Source organism: Nothobranchius furzeri, chromosome 7 (assembly GCF_043380555.1).
Source record: "Nothobranchius furzeri strain GRZ-AD chromosome 7, NfurGRZ-RIMD1, whole genome shotgun sequence".
Classification (NCBI taxonomy): Eukaryota; Metazoa; Chordata; class Actinopteri; order Cyprinodontiformes; family Nothobranchiidae; genus Nothobranchius; species Nothobranchius furzeri.
Window position 1 is genome coordinate 50,042,551 of NC_091747.1, and position 13,433 is coordinate 50,055,983.

Here is a 13,433-nt window from a genome sequence, read left to right on the forward strand (position 1 = left end):
AATAGTTATTCATATTTTCTTTAAATCATTGCATTTCTCCAAAATTTTGATGCAACTTCATGCTTTGCAAAACCAACAATACAATAACCTTCTGATTCTTGTTGCATGCTGCACTCTAAACCTGAGCAGTGTCAAACCTACGTGAACAATTTGTGCTCAACGTGGAAAATGTCACAGAACTGGTTTTTTACAAGTGAGGCTTCATCTGTGTGCAGGACGTTCTTTGAAAGGGTGCTCCAGCTTAAAAAAAACCTGGAAGGGTCAAATGTCGGTATGGTAAAATGCACCCTCTATAAACCATGCAGAGGAAGCTCATATACACCACTTGGGTAAAGTAAACCAAAAAAGGTATAAATGAGCTGATTTGAGGGAACAATACTTTGCTTATATGCTACACACTGCCCTCGTGCACCAAGCCAAAGGTAGAAGAGTTCAGCTATTTGCAGGGTTTCAGAACTCCACAAGTAATGTTTGTCCATTTCCCCCAGCTGAGCCATCCTCGGGCCCTCATCTCAGCTGGACTGTGCTGCACAAAAAAGATGCACACTCATGTTGCAGGATCCAGAATTTCATCAAAGTTTCATCAAAGAAACGGTCAAAAACATCCATCAGGACATTTTTCTTTAAGGACGCAGGTCTAAATTAAGACTAAGTCTGAAAGTCATGCAAATAAAAGATTAATAGGCTTTAAATAAGATCAAATGTATTATAAAGTTATGGGGAAATGTGTAAATGAAACACAATTTACTTACGTGTTGCTTATATGTTTTTGAGGAGGAGTTAATATGGTGTAATAGTTCACTGAAACTGTAAATAAGAGTTTAAAAGGTTTAACAGCAAAAAAAATGCTCGCATAACATTTTGTTGGAATTATCTGATAATAGATCAGATAGTACTGTTAATATTACTCGTTTTATTACAATTAATCATACTTTTAGGTAGGATTTTGTTTCGTTTTTGCCTTCACACAGTGATTTTATTTTATTTTTTTCCCCAAATGTATTTTTTTAGGTAAAACGTGGTCCACACACCATAACTGGTTGAATAGAAACAGAGTAGGGGTCATTTAGGTAAAGTGTCGGGTTAATAAATGGTGACGAGAGAAAATCAGATCATTTCCAGCAAACAGACCGAGCCGGACAGCATCGTTTGGGTCATTTACAGCCCTGGTACCTAAATCACTGATAGGATTACGCAATCCCCAAGTTAAAACACCAGCCGGTTATGTTCGCCGACTCTTCAAATGCCTTTTAATCAACATAACCCGGAATAAGAGTGAGTATTTATTCATTTGACATCAATAACGCTCATGTTCTAGTGAGATAATATCATAAAAATAAAAACACGTTAAATGCCGGTTAACAGAGTGCTAACAAGCTAGTGATGACATACCAATCACCTCGTGCAGCTCGTAATCATCTCGATTGATGGACCAGGGTTGGGAGCTCAGGTCCTCCGACATGGCTAAAGAATCCGATGAAGTCAGGCTATCTGTGTTAAGGTCGCTGGTGAATCCGGAGAACAAGTCCAGTCAATCCAAACACAGCCCGCAAAGGCGACACTTCCCCGTCTTTGCGAATCCTTCAGCACCCCTGTCATTCCCAAAGTTTGACACCAGTCTAGCAGCCCCGCCTACCGCATTCCTTCCGAGCGAATGTGGAGCTTCGTGGCGGTGTTGATACAGGATCAGCTAAGCCAGTAGATCGGACCGGGGTCCTGCGCTTAATGATGACGTCACATGAAATGACTGGCTGGACTCTGGAGTGCTCTTCTTTGGAAAAAGATGCTTTGGACATGTTTTAGCTGTGTCAGCGGGCTGATCTGTTAGGCCTCTGCTTCCAGAACGTTTACGCATGTTTTAGGTCGCGAAAACAGCTGATTTGTTTAATTTAATGATGTCAGATGTTAGATAATTTTTTTAACTTTATATGTCCGCTGTAAGATTAGGGTGTTAAAAAGACGAAGGCACAGCAAGTAGATAAGTTTTGCTTTAGATTTTGCTTTCGGTTTTACAAACGGACACTAGGGGATGCTAAAAACATGCCTAAGTTACATTCACATATGTAGTCTGGCTTACCAGGCTATAGATCCCCATTAAACTTTGAAAAACATCTACATTTTGGAGAGTTTTGTTGCATCTAGACTAGTGTAGTATGGTCACAGATGTACGCGTATGAAAGGTAAAAATAGACAAATAAAAGCATTTAAATAAGATTACACCCTTAAACAATTTTTTTACTAATTTGTTATTTGTCTCATAGCACACTGTAAGGATATCAAAAAATGGTACTAAAGGCTATAAAGATGTGTTCACCCTTTTTGAGTGAAGCAAACATTCCATAACATGTCCTCAGCGAGTAGGCGTGAGGCATTCTGTTGCAAATTCCAGACACTTTCCCATTCTCTGTAAAATAAACCAGTTTTACATTAATTTCTAGCCCTTGACTTTGTATTTTTTTGTTATTGATCAAAATGTATCTTTAGTTCTACATGATGCAGAAGAACAAAAGTAATGTTATGATACAGCAGTGCTTACTGGTATTTCGATTCTTTTTAGTAAAATAAAAAATATATAAAGAAAAAATGTGAAGTAAAAATGAAAAATATGTGGTCTTTATTTTCTAATGTTAAGTATTGCTTTCTCTTTTTTAGTAGAAGCTTATTTAATTATTTTTCAAACTGTTACTGTACTTGTGGAGTGCTTTGTGATCTTTATAAATATATGTGTTCTTCATTTTTCCAATCCTCATACAAGAAAGTTAACAAAAAAGAAAATAAGAAAACAATTGAAATAGATGTTAAAGCATAAAGTCACTTTTAAAAGTAGAGTTGCCAGGTTTATTTTCTAGCCTCAATTAATTTTGCTTTGGTAACTGACGGTCTAGGTTTCTAGGCTATAGTACATTGTATAAAAAGTATGTCATCTAATAATATTTATTTCAGTTACTAGATTAATATGACGCTTTTCACCAGTACAATAACTTTGTTTTTACAAAAATGCTGGTGAAACAAAAAATAAAAAAAGTTTGCTCAATCCTGACGTCATCAACCAACGCAGGTCCCCAACCCGCTGTTAATCTGAAAACATAAAGTAGTACACCACCATGGGCGCTGCAGTCCTGAGAGACATTAGTTAAACTGTTTTTTTATTTTTTTGCGAGTTGTTCATCTGCAAGTTATTTTCCTTTAATTCACGTTTAACTTTGCTAGTTTGAATTCTAATTAGACGCTCAACAAAATATATTTTGTGTTAATGTTAGCAACAGGCACCATGTCCTTCCGCTTTACAGTGCTGACGGGCTGAGAACAGGCTCAGCGTGTGAAGACCGGTGAAGACACGTTTTTTATGTGGGAATTGTACAGGCAACTTGTATAGACACAAAAATGACAGTGTTCTAGGATTAAATCATAGCACGAGTTTGTCTTTTTTATCCATGTTTTTATCTCGTAGCTTTTGCGCTTTTATTGGCTGGATTGAGAAGTTGATAACATCTAGTTACGTTTCCAGATTTTTTTAACCAATTATTCAATTTTAAGTCCTTCACATAATGTTATAATATATCTGTGTTTTTTAAATCAATTAAGTGCACAGAAAGAAAAGATTAAACGTCTTCCCAACATAAGGTGAGTTCCAGAGCCCCCTGGTGGCTGCTCCTGTTTTTACACCCAGGACTTTCACTTTGAATATTTCTGGACATTTTGTGCTTTCATGACTGCACAGGAACGTTACAAACAGATAAAACGCGTTATTTAAAGCAAAATATGCTTGTTTTAAGGCAAAAACAATTTACAGGACAGGTGTGCAATGCAGCAGATATTTATTCTTTTAATTAAAACTTTTGTACAAAATTTAATTTACAAAACAAACAGCACAAGAGTTAAAAGTGAGCGTTACATTTTTCTTAATAATAAAAAGACCATGTGCAAGTATCACAGCAACAATACTGCTCCACATCAGCTATAATCTCATATAAAATATGACCATAAAAAGGAAGTAAGCCCCACTGAAAGCTTGCAGAGAATTCAGCGATTATATAGAGAGCATCAAGCAGAATCTATGCTACACTTGCAGGGTTTGTTAAAAATATAATTTATTTGTGCTGTGAGAAGTTTGCTGATATTTGTGCAGGTGCGCGAAAGATGAGTCATCTTCGAATGAAATGCAAGTGGGAGGCAAATATGCAGAAAAATAATCAATGACTCTACGCCAGTGCAACAGGGATTTCTGCCATGACCGACCATTTTTCTCCTAATTCCCATGGAATTATAAAAAGAGGCACGTATTAATGCAGTTCAGCTCCTGGTCGGTGCTTATGGCAGCGAGAGAGCTTTGGCGAGCCGAACCCAAAACCAGGCCTGTGTGCAGGGTCGGGTATAATCACACACTGTCAGGAAGCGCAGGATGCTGGGGAATTGTTTGGACATCGGCTTGTAGATGACTGGAATGAGACGTTTGCTTCGAGCTCCTGCAATAACAAAATTAAAGTTATACTCATGTGCGTGTGATAGAAACTTGAGATCAAACTGATAAAACATTGTCTTACCGGGGCAGAGGCTGAGGGCAAACTTGGTTTGAAAGTCGCAGGCGTCGCTCTCAAGGTATTCATCAGAAATCACCACCACCATTCTCTTACACCTGCACAGATTAAAGAGTCATCAGCTTTCCATAATCAGGGAAACGTTAATATCAGCGTTTCGGGGGTCCACTCGTGTTTATCAAGTCTAGCGTCCCACCTCCTCTCTATGAGCTCACTGGTGATGGTCCAAACACACGAGCCGGGCAGGACGTCTCTGTCAAACACACACAGCTTCAGCTTATACTGCGTCTGCTCCAGCTCCCGGATCATCTCGTGGACAAACTGGAAGTCGCTCTGGCAGTAGCAGATGAAGGCGTCGAACATCTCAGGAGCGCCTGGATTCAACACAGTTGGGGCGTTGTTACAAGACACCATGCAACCTACATGCACGCCAACACAGACGGCTTCCACCGAACTCCTCAGCAGCTTTACTTCCAGTAAAACACACAAACTGAAAACCGCACCAGCGTGCAGGAAAGCGAAACACGGCTGTGATGCAAGAGGAGGATTAAAAGTGGAGATAAGTCGTGAAATTAGGACATGAGTTGGGAGCTTTTTTACTGCATGGTACAGATAGATGGTACTGTGGCAAATGAACAAGATATCATGTGTTTTGCATGTAAATAAATTAATTGGTTAAATTTAAAAACACATTTAAGCAACTTTACAAATTGTTGATGTTTAAGATAAAAACTTACATTCCACAGTTTTTACTCAGAAACATGAACAAAAATGAGTCTAAAACAATCTTTTCCAAACTCATTTGCCAAAAGTGCAAGAGGTATGGGTTATTTTTTGTGTGGGCGTGGTCTCATTTTAAACTCCACTACATATGAACACAATTTAGCAGCTATTTCAGACATTTAGACATAAATTTAGCCATTTTAGTTAGCTTTTCGAACAGCCTCGGTTTAGAGAAATGGCATTTATTTAACAGGACTTGTTAGCCAACAGCTACCCCAAGTGAGGGCTACATTATATGGCTGTGGTGGTATTTATACTCACAAATATCCCTAAAATCTCTTTAAATAATTAAATAATGCTGCCACCACACCGTGGTGGAGGGGTTTGAGTGTCTCAATGATCCTAGGAGCTAAGTTGTCTGAGGCTTTCTGCCTCTGGTAGGGTCACCCATGGCAAACAGGTCCTAGATGAGGGATCAGACAAAGAGCAGCCCAAAGACCTCTTATGATGAATTATATAAATGGAAACCGTGTTCCCTAGCCCGGACGTGGGTCACCAGGGTCCCTCTCTGGAGCCAGGCCTGGAGGTGGGGCATGTTGGCGAGCGCCTGGTGGTTGGGCTTTCACCCATGGAGCCCAGCCGGGCACAGCCCGAAGAGGAAACGTGAGTCCCCCTTCCCATGGGTTCACCACTCGTGGGAGGGGCCAAAGGGGTCGGGTGCAGTGTGTGACGGGTGGTAGTCGAGGGCGGGGACCTTGGCGGTTTGATCCTTGGCTACAGAAGCTGGCTCTTGGCACATGGAAGGTTACCTCTATGGTGGGGAAGGAGCCTGAGTTGGTGTGTGACCTGGGCATGGGAGGAGTTCGATGAGACCATGGAGCAAGACTTCCGTACAGCTTCTAAGAGATTCTGGTCCACCATCCAGCACCTCAGGGGGGGAAGTAGTGTGCTACCAATACTATCTATAGTGGGGACGGTGTGCTGCTGACCTCTACTCAGGACGTTGTGGATCGGTGGGCAGAATACTTCGAAGACCTCCTCAATCCCACCGACATGTCTTCCAGTGAGGAAGCAGAGTCTGGGGACTTTGGGTTGGCCTCTCAAATCTCTGGTGCTGAGGTCACTGAGGTGGTTAAAAAGCTCCTCTGTGGCAAGGCTTCAGGGGTGGATGAGATCCGCCCGGAGTTCCTTAAGGCTCTGGATGTTGTGGGGCTGTGTTGGCTGATGTGGCTCTGCAATATCGCGTGGACATCGGGGGCAGCCCCACTGGACTGGCAGACCAGGGTGGTGGTCCCCTTATTTAAAAAGGGGGACCACAGGGTGTGTTCCAACTACAGGGGGATCACAATCCTGAGCCTTCCTGGTAAGGTCTATTCAGAGGTTCTGGAGAGGAGGGTCCGTCGGATTGATGAACCTCAGATTCAGGAGGAGCAATGTGGTTTTCGTCCTGGCCGTGGAACACTGGACCAGCTCTATACCCTTAGGGGGATCCTGGAGGGTGCGTGGGAATTTGCCTAACCAGTCTACATGTGTTTTGTGGATTTGGAGAAGGCGTTTGACCGCGTCCCTCAGGGGGCCCTGTGGGGGTTACTCCGGGAGTATGGGGTACCAGGCCCTCTGATACGGACTGTTAGGTCCCTGTATGACCGGTGTCAGAGCTTGGTCCGCATTGCCGGCAGTAAGTCGAGCTCGTTCCCAGTGAGAGTTGGACTCCGCCAGGGCTGCCCTTTGTCACCGATTCTGTTCATAACCTTTATGGACAGATTTCTAGGCACAGCCAAGGTGTGGAGGGCATCCGTTTTGGTGGCCTGAGGGTCAGGTCTCTGCTTTTTGCAGATGATGCGGTCCTGTTGGCTTCATCAGAACGTGATCTTCAGCTTTCGCTGGAGCGGTTCGCAGCCGAGTGTGAAGCAGCTGAGATGAGAATCAGCTCCTCTAAATCTGAGACCATGGTCTTGATTCAGAAAAGGGTAGAATGCCTTCTCTGAGTCAGGGATGAGGTCCTGCCCCAAGTGGAGGAGTTTAAGTATCTCGGGGTCGTGTTCACGAGTGAGGGAAAACTGGAGCGTGAGATCGATAGGCGGATAGGTGCTGCATCTGCAGTGATGCGGGCGTTGTACCGGTCTGTCGTGGTGAAGAGAGAGCTGAGTCAGAAGGCGAAGCTCTCGATTTACCGGTCGATCTACGTTCCTACCCTCATCTATGGTCATGAGCTTTGGGTAGTGACCGAAAGAACGAGATCGCGGATACAAGCGGCCGAAATGAGTTTTCTCCGAAGAGTGGCTGGACTCTCCCTTAGAGATAGGGTGAGAAGCTCGGTCATTCGGGAGGGATTCGGAGTAGACCCGCTGCTCTTCCACATCGAGAGGAGCCAGTTGAGGTGGCATGGGCCCTGGTGAGGTTTTCTGGGCACGTCCAACCGGGAGGAGACCTAAAGGTAGACCCAGGACACGGTGGAGGGACTGTCTCCCACCTGGCCAGGGAACGCCTTGGGGTTCCCCCGGAGGAGCTGGCCCAAGTGGCTGGGGAGAGGGAAGTCTGGGCTTCTCGCCTTAGGCTACTGCCCCCGCGACCTGACTCTGGATAAGCGGATGAAAATGGATGGATGGAATAATGCAAAGACTTAGAAGACAATGTTGCATAACACGCTATGAAACTAGCTAGCACTCCAACTAGCGTTAGCTAATGAATCATGCTGGAAGGGAACATTTCTCTAAACGGATATCTGCAATGTTTAAGAAACATAATTTTCTCACAAACACACTTCAGCGTGACTTAAATAGCCCTTGAACACGATCTGAGCTACAAATGTTTTCTATTAGAGGCCGACCGATTAGATTTTTGTTTTTTAGGCCAATGCGACACCGATTTTTAAAGAATGTAGTTGCCGATATCTGACTATTAAGGCCGATATATACATTTTAGCAGCACATTGATTGTGCAAGACAACTGAACACTCACTGTGTGCAATATAAATTAAATAAGTCAATAAATCTCTTAATATTTATTAAGCTTCAAATATAAAACAAACTCAAAACATTTGAAAAACAGTGTGTTGGGGGTCCTTTGGGTCCTTTCTTCAGTCTAGCAGGGGTGGCAATTGGCCGCACAGGTGCCTGATTTTTATTCTTTTAATCTGCTTTTTAAAATAATTTCGTCTAATGGCAGATATAGAACAAAATTTAATAATTTTTTCTATACAATTACATCTAAATTGCATTGTATAAATTTGTGTAATTTTTTATAAGAAAACCAGATTTTTAATATTAAGACAGAACAAACCTTCTGGATCGTCCTCCACGGTAATGCCGACCCTCTCTGGGGTTTTAGGGACACAGCTGTCCACCTCAGGAACTTGGACAGGGGGCTCGCTCTTCTTCTCCAGGTTTTCCTTGTACTTCCTGACATCCTCAACTAAAATGAAAAACAGATTTATAACACAATTACCATCCGAAACACAAAAAACAGATTAAATTAACAATAAATCGTAGATCTATGATAAAATGTACGTCTCTATTATATCAATTAAATTTCTAATTATGATATCTGAGTTTCACAATCCTGGTGTTATGTTAAAATATGTTACTCAGTCAAAAAATGTTCTCCCGTCCGCTCTGCTCGGTTTCGTCTTTCAATTTTTGTTATAAGTAACATTTATTTTTATAAAGACGACATTTTAAGTCTTCTGCACCAGAATGTGTACGGTTTACCAGAGGGAACAGAGGCGGAACGGCTTTCTACGTGAGAACACACTTGGATACAACACCGGTGACAACTCAGGATGAGAATCCTCCAAAAACACACAAAGAAGATGAGTTGAAGTGATAAAAACAAGCTATTTGTATATTTTAATCACTAATGATGAAGAAAGAAGGACGAAAACAAGCTTACAGCACCTATCTGAGGTCGGAGATCTTCCAAAATGTCTTTTCGGTCTTTTTCATCGAGGATGGACAACAACTTTGCAACCGTGGCTTCTTTTCGAGCCGCCCAGTCTTTCAGCACAGCTTTGGTCGGATTCTCGCACGTCTCGTAGTTCTGAATCTCCAGATAGTCGAAACCCATCGCTTGTGCAACATCCATCCAGTCGGCAGCCACCGTGTGTTTGATGTTCAGATAAAGTCCTAACTTTTTCCTCACGCTAACGTTCAGCGCGATCAGAGGAACCTCCAGGTCGAGCTCCGACGTGGTACCGGACATGTTCGGAATAAAACCTGGAGATAGTCCAAACCACCACACGAGGAGCAGTAACGATGCGTGATTTAGAAAAGCTTTATCGTCGTTGGTTCAGAGCACTAGCATACACAGACCGGAAGTGACAGGAAACGCGCCTTGTGGTTGATAAAAAGGCAAGCCATATTAACATTTAATCCACATTTAATCCGGTTGGAAGAAAATTGGCAGCAACAGTTGCAATTAACCCTTTGATGCATAATGGTCACTACAGTGGACAGGTAATTTAAATTGTTATTTATTTATTTATTTTTACTATCAAGCACACCTGTTGAAGACTTTATTGCATTTGAACCCCTCCATTTGTACTTCAGTAAGTCAAACCAACATATTTCATGTTCAGATTGCACACTGTCCACTGAGGTGGACATGTAATAAATTATTTGTAAATTACATTTATGTAAATATGAAATTTGTTTCATTCACACCTAAAGATGAATGAAAAAAATTGTTAAAAAATCATGGTTGAAGATTTCATAATTCATGCATCAAAGGGTTAAGCGTTTGTTATAATTTGTAATTAGTTCTTTTGCATCATGATGGGAAATTTTTGTCCCCAGCTTCATAGCAGTATCTGTAATCTACAGTTGACGCCTCTGCGCAACTGCTGTTGGGTGTTATTGCTAGACAAACAAACCTAATTTACCAATTGAAAAAACGCAGATGGAGTGCTTGGAAGTTGATAAAAACAACCCATCAGTCTGTTCCGACTATCCGTGCTCCCCGTCGAATGTGTGCTACTTTGGGGAAATGCGCATGCGCAGGCCGATAATTGCATCACAGGCTGTTCACAAATTGAGACGCGCTACCTGTGGAAGTTTACGTTTAATCTCGTCACTTATCCAGTTACCTTCAACTCGTCGAAGGTCACAGTAAGTATTTCTTTAAGTTGTTTTATTAAATTACTGCTTGCTGTATGTTTACCTGACAGTTAGCTTGTAAAAGGCTTCTAAAATATCATTATACTGTAAACAAGAAATTTCTCCCATTGTTTACAGTCATTCTGAAAGAGTACCAAATTAATATCCAAAAGTTTTATATTATACATATAATAAATGTATCGTAGTTGTATTATAATCTCCAAAATTATACATTCAAGCAAATAACTATAAGTATTGGGGGAAAAGCATATTTGTTCTTTGTGGATTAATTTGTCTAATAAAGGATTAGAACGGTAAGATCGTTTTACAAATCTCCATTTTATGAATCACTTTCTCGACATGGGTGAAAGTAGTTGGTAAATCGTCATTGCTCTGAGGATATTCAAATATTTTTAGCAACTGGGGTTAATTTTTATGAAATGACTAAACTGCTTACACTATCCACTTTTTTCATAAAATAAATTAACAGTAGCTGTAGATTTTCAGTAAACCTGGACAGACAGAATCAGCTGTTGAAATGCGCGTTGGTAGGAAAATTCGACGAGGAAGCACGGATAGTCAGAACAGACAGATAATTCACATGATTATGCTCAAACAAATACTCATTACACACAGTGCTCAAGTTATTTGTGTCAAAAGCCTTTTTCGTCCACGATTGGACATCTTCGTTAACATCGCTGCCTCCGGAATATTTCCACCTGACAGCGTTGCTACTAGTACTAGTATCAGTTTGTTATTCACATAGCACCTTTACTCCGGTAAATGTAAGAAACAAATACACATGCCCCTTGTTTTGCTCTTCCATCTAAAAAGTGCCACAGTTTTGCTTTGTGTCTTTAGCTTGGCCTGTTTCCCTTTTCTAGCTATTTCATGTGGCCTAAACCATTGAGTGGGTTTATTTTTTAATAAAACGGACCGTGTTATTGCCTGAGATCCTTTAGCCTACGTTGTGTTGGCAGACATGTTGTAAGGAAGTGATCTCTTTATTCCTCAAGTTTGGGTGTAACTGCTGGATATCCAAACGTGTTTTGCATCTATCTGGAATAGTAGTTTTATTTTGGATATCTGAAACCACACCTGTTTGTGGCAATGCTGCAAATGAATTTATCTATAAAGACTTCCACTTCAGATGTTCCGAATGATTACTAAGTCAAAGATGGAAAGAGTAGAAATATCCAGTTTTGCTATTAAATATTACAATGGGTTGTCATACAGAGGTAAACGGGGAAGTAACCTACTTCTCTGCTGATCAGAACTGATTTCACAGCCTTATTCTCATTATATCCGTCACATGCTAATTCAGGCACTTAAATTCACAGTTTCAAACAGTGACCAGTACCAGCAAAAGCGCCAAAGCGTTTCCTGGACAAATTTTTCTCAGTTGCTAATACAATTGGCAATCTTTTAAATGTTGGATTCTCTTCAGTCAACTCGATCGAGATTAACACAGTTTGTCGACACGTTGATGAGCTTAACAGAGAATATCCGGCACTGCAGCAGCGGCATAGGCGTCATTTTAACCGGGGACGCTGGGGACATGTCCCCGGCAAAATTTGTGATTGGCAGCTGTGTCCCCCCCCCACTTTCAAAAACGCCTGCTGATGAGGATTTTTGTTTTACCAGCTCAGATCTTATAGGTCGGCAACCTGTTCCCATCAAAGAGCCATTATTACCCGTTTCCCACGGTAATTTTGGACGGACCTTAATAAGCAGTGACTTAAGTGAAGCAGGCAGGTCGCGCTAGAAAATTTCGTTTAAAAAGATGTCATAAATGTTTTCCCCCGTCATTTTTATTACTAAAATATGAAGTAAAAACTCACAATTTAATTTTCATTCATTTGTCATTAATATGTAGTCTACACCCGTGCGTTAAGTGGACCATCTTCCAGTAAACGCAAAGCATCCAGTCCACCTCTCCAAATGCGTAAAATGTGCATCAGCCGCTAGTTAGGCGCACGCGCACCATCAGCTGATCAGCCCAGACAAGAGCAGAGCAACTAGAGAAAGAATAGAGGATAATTGTGTCTGGATGTGGATGGAGATTACATTTTACAGCAGCCTGATCATCATTTAAATACGTAAACCATCACCTGTCTTCTAGTCCATGCTATCAGCATTATTTTATATTTTAATTGGTGTGTATGTGTGTGTGTGTGTGTGTGTGTGTGTGTGTGTGTGTGTGTGTGTGTGTGTGTGTGTGTGTGTTTTCCGCTTCAAACACTGGTCTAACCAACCAGACCAGCGTGTCCAGTAACATATTAATGTTACAATTAAACTGTTTCACTTCATGTAGGCTAGGAACCTTTCACCTGCCGTGGCCCGACCGCTTCTGCTCCACATAAACTTTGTGCGTGATCAAATGTCTATACGCTTCATGCGTCTCCATATTAGAGACGGGAACAAGCGCTGTTCAGCCAAAGTTTCATCATTTCATAAAAAGAACATTTTCCAAGTGACACATCCCTCAGAGAGACCGGGTTTCCAGACTGTTTCAGTGGGAGGAAATCATCGCATGCGCGTGGTTCTGCACTGCGCTGGAACCCCAGATCTTCAGCTCACTGTCCACCGGGGGCGCTCCGAGCCGCGCTGAACACAGTGTCCAGTATAAAGAGCTCTGATGTTCTGATGGGAATATTTTACCTCCGCGATGTGCGTTAACGATTAAACTGTCAGCTCATCCATGAGCATCCGTGTGCGTCTGGGTAATTATTTCAAACCAAGCAACATCCTTGAGTTCATCTGTCAAAATAAACAGTCAAATGGAAATATATGTAACCTGCCGTTTAACTGTTTTGCCTTCCTGTGAAGATTGTTGCAAAGAGAAACAATTAAACTTGATTAACCCTAGAGCCACGCAGAGAACCATGCAGTGCGCATGCGGGAAGATTCCTCCCACTGAAGCGAGTGTTTTCCAAACCCCGTCTCTCAGAGAGACTTGTCACTTAGAAAATGTTCCCTGATTATGAAACTTTGGCTGAATAGCGCTTGTTCCTGGCTCCAATGTGGCGACACATCCAGGAGCCGTCTGAGGAGAAGCCCAGAATCTCACATCCTCTTC

The 13,433-nt window shown here is 41.8% G+C and overlaps 2 protein-coding genes across 4 annotated transcripts in view; both read right to left on the bottom strand.

The window, feature by feature from the left end:
- Nucleotides 1-2,068, bottom strand: part of oxsr1b (oxidative stress responsive kinase 1b) — a 54,197-nt gene extending 52,129 nt beyond the window's left edge. For 2 of the 3 annotated variants that reach the window (XM_015955133.3, XM_054751209.2), the window contains exon 1: nucleotides 1,393-2,068. In XM_015955133.3, coding sequence (XP_015810619.3) covers nucleotides 1,393-1,462 — 70 coding nt within the window. In that variant the 5' untranslated portion in view covers nucleotides 1,463-2,068. The remainder of the gene's footprint in view (nucleotides 1-1,392) is intronic. The other variant, XM_054751210.2, reaches the window with a different exon arrangement.
- A 1,733-nt stretch (nucleotides 2,069-3,801) lies between these two features.
- Nucleotides 3,802-9,640, bottom strand: myd88 (MYD88 innate immune signal transduction adaptor). The gene is made up of 5 exons (XM_015955134.3): nucleotides 9,158-9,640; nucleotides 8,544-8,675; nucleotides 4,735-4,912; nucleotides 4,545-4,636; nucleotides 3,802-4,466 (listed from the first exon to the last, which is right to left on the bottom strand). Exons 1-5 carry the CDS (start codon nucleotides 9,459-9,461, stop codon nucleotides 4,312-4,314), a joined length of 861 nt encoding a protein of 286 aa, XP_015810620.3. The 5' UTR covers nucleotides 9,462-9,640; the 3' UTR covers nucleotides 3,802-4,311.
- Between the last annotated feature and the right edge of the window lie 3,793 nt (nucleotides 9,641-13,433).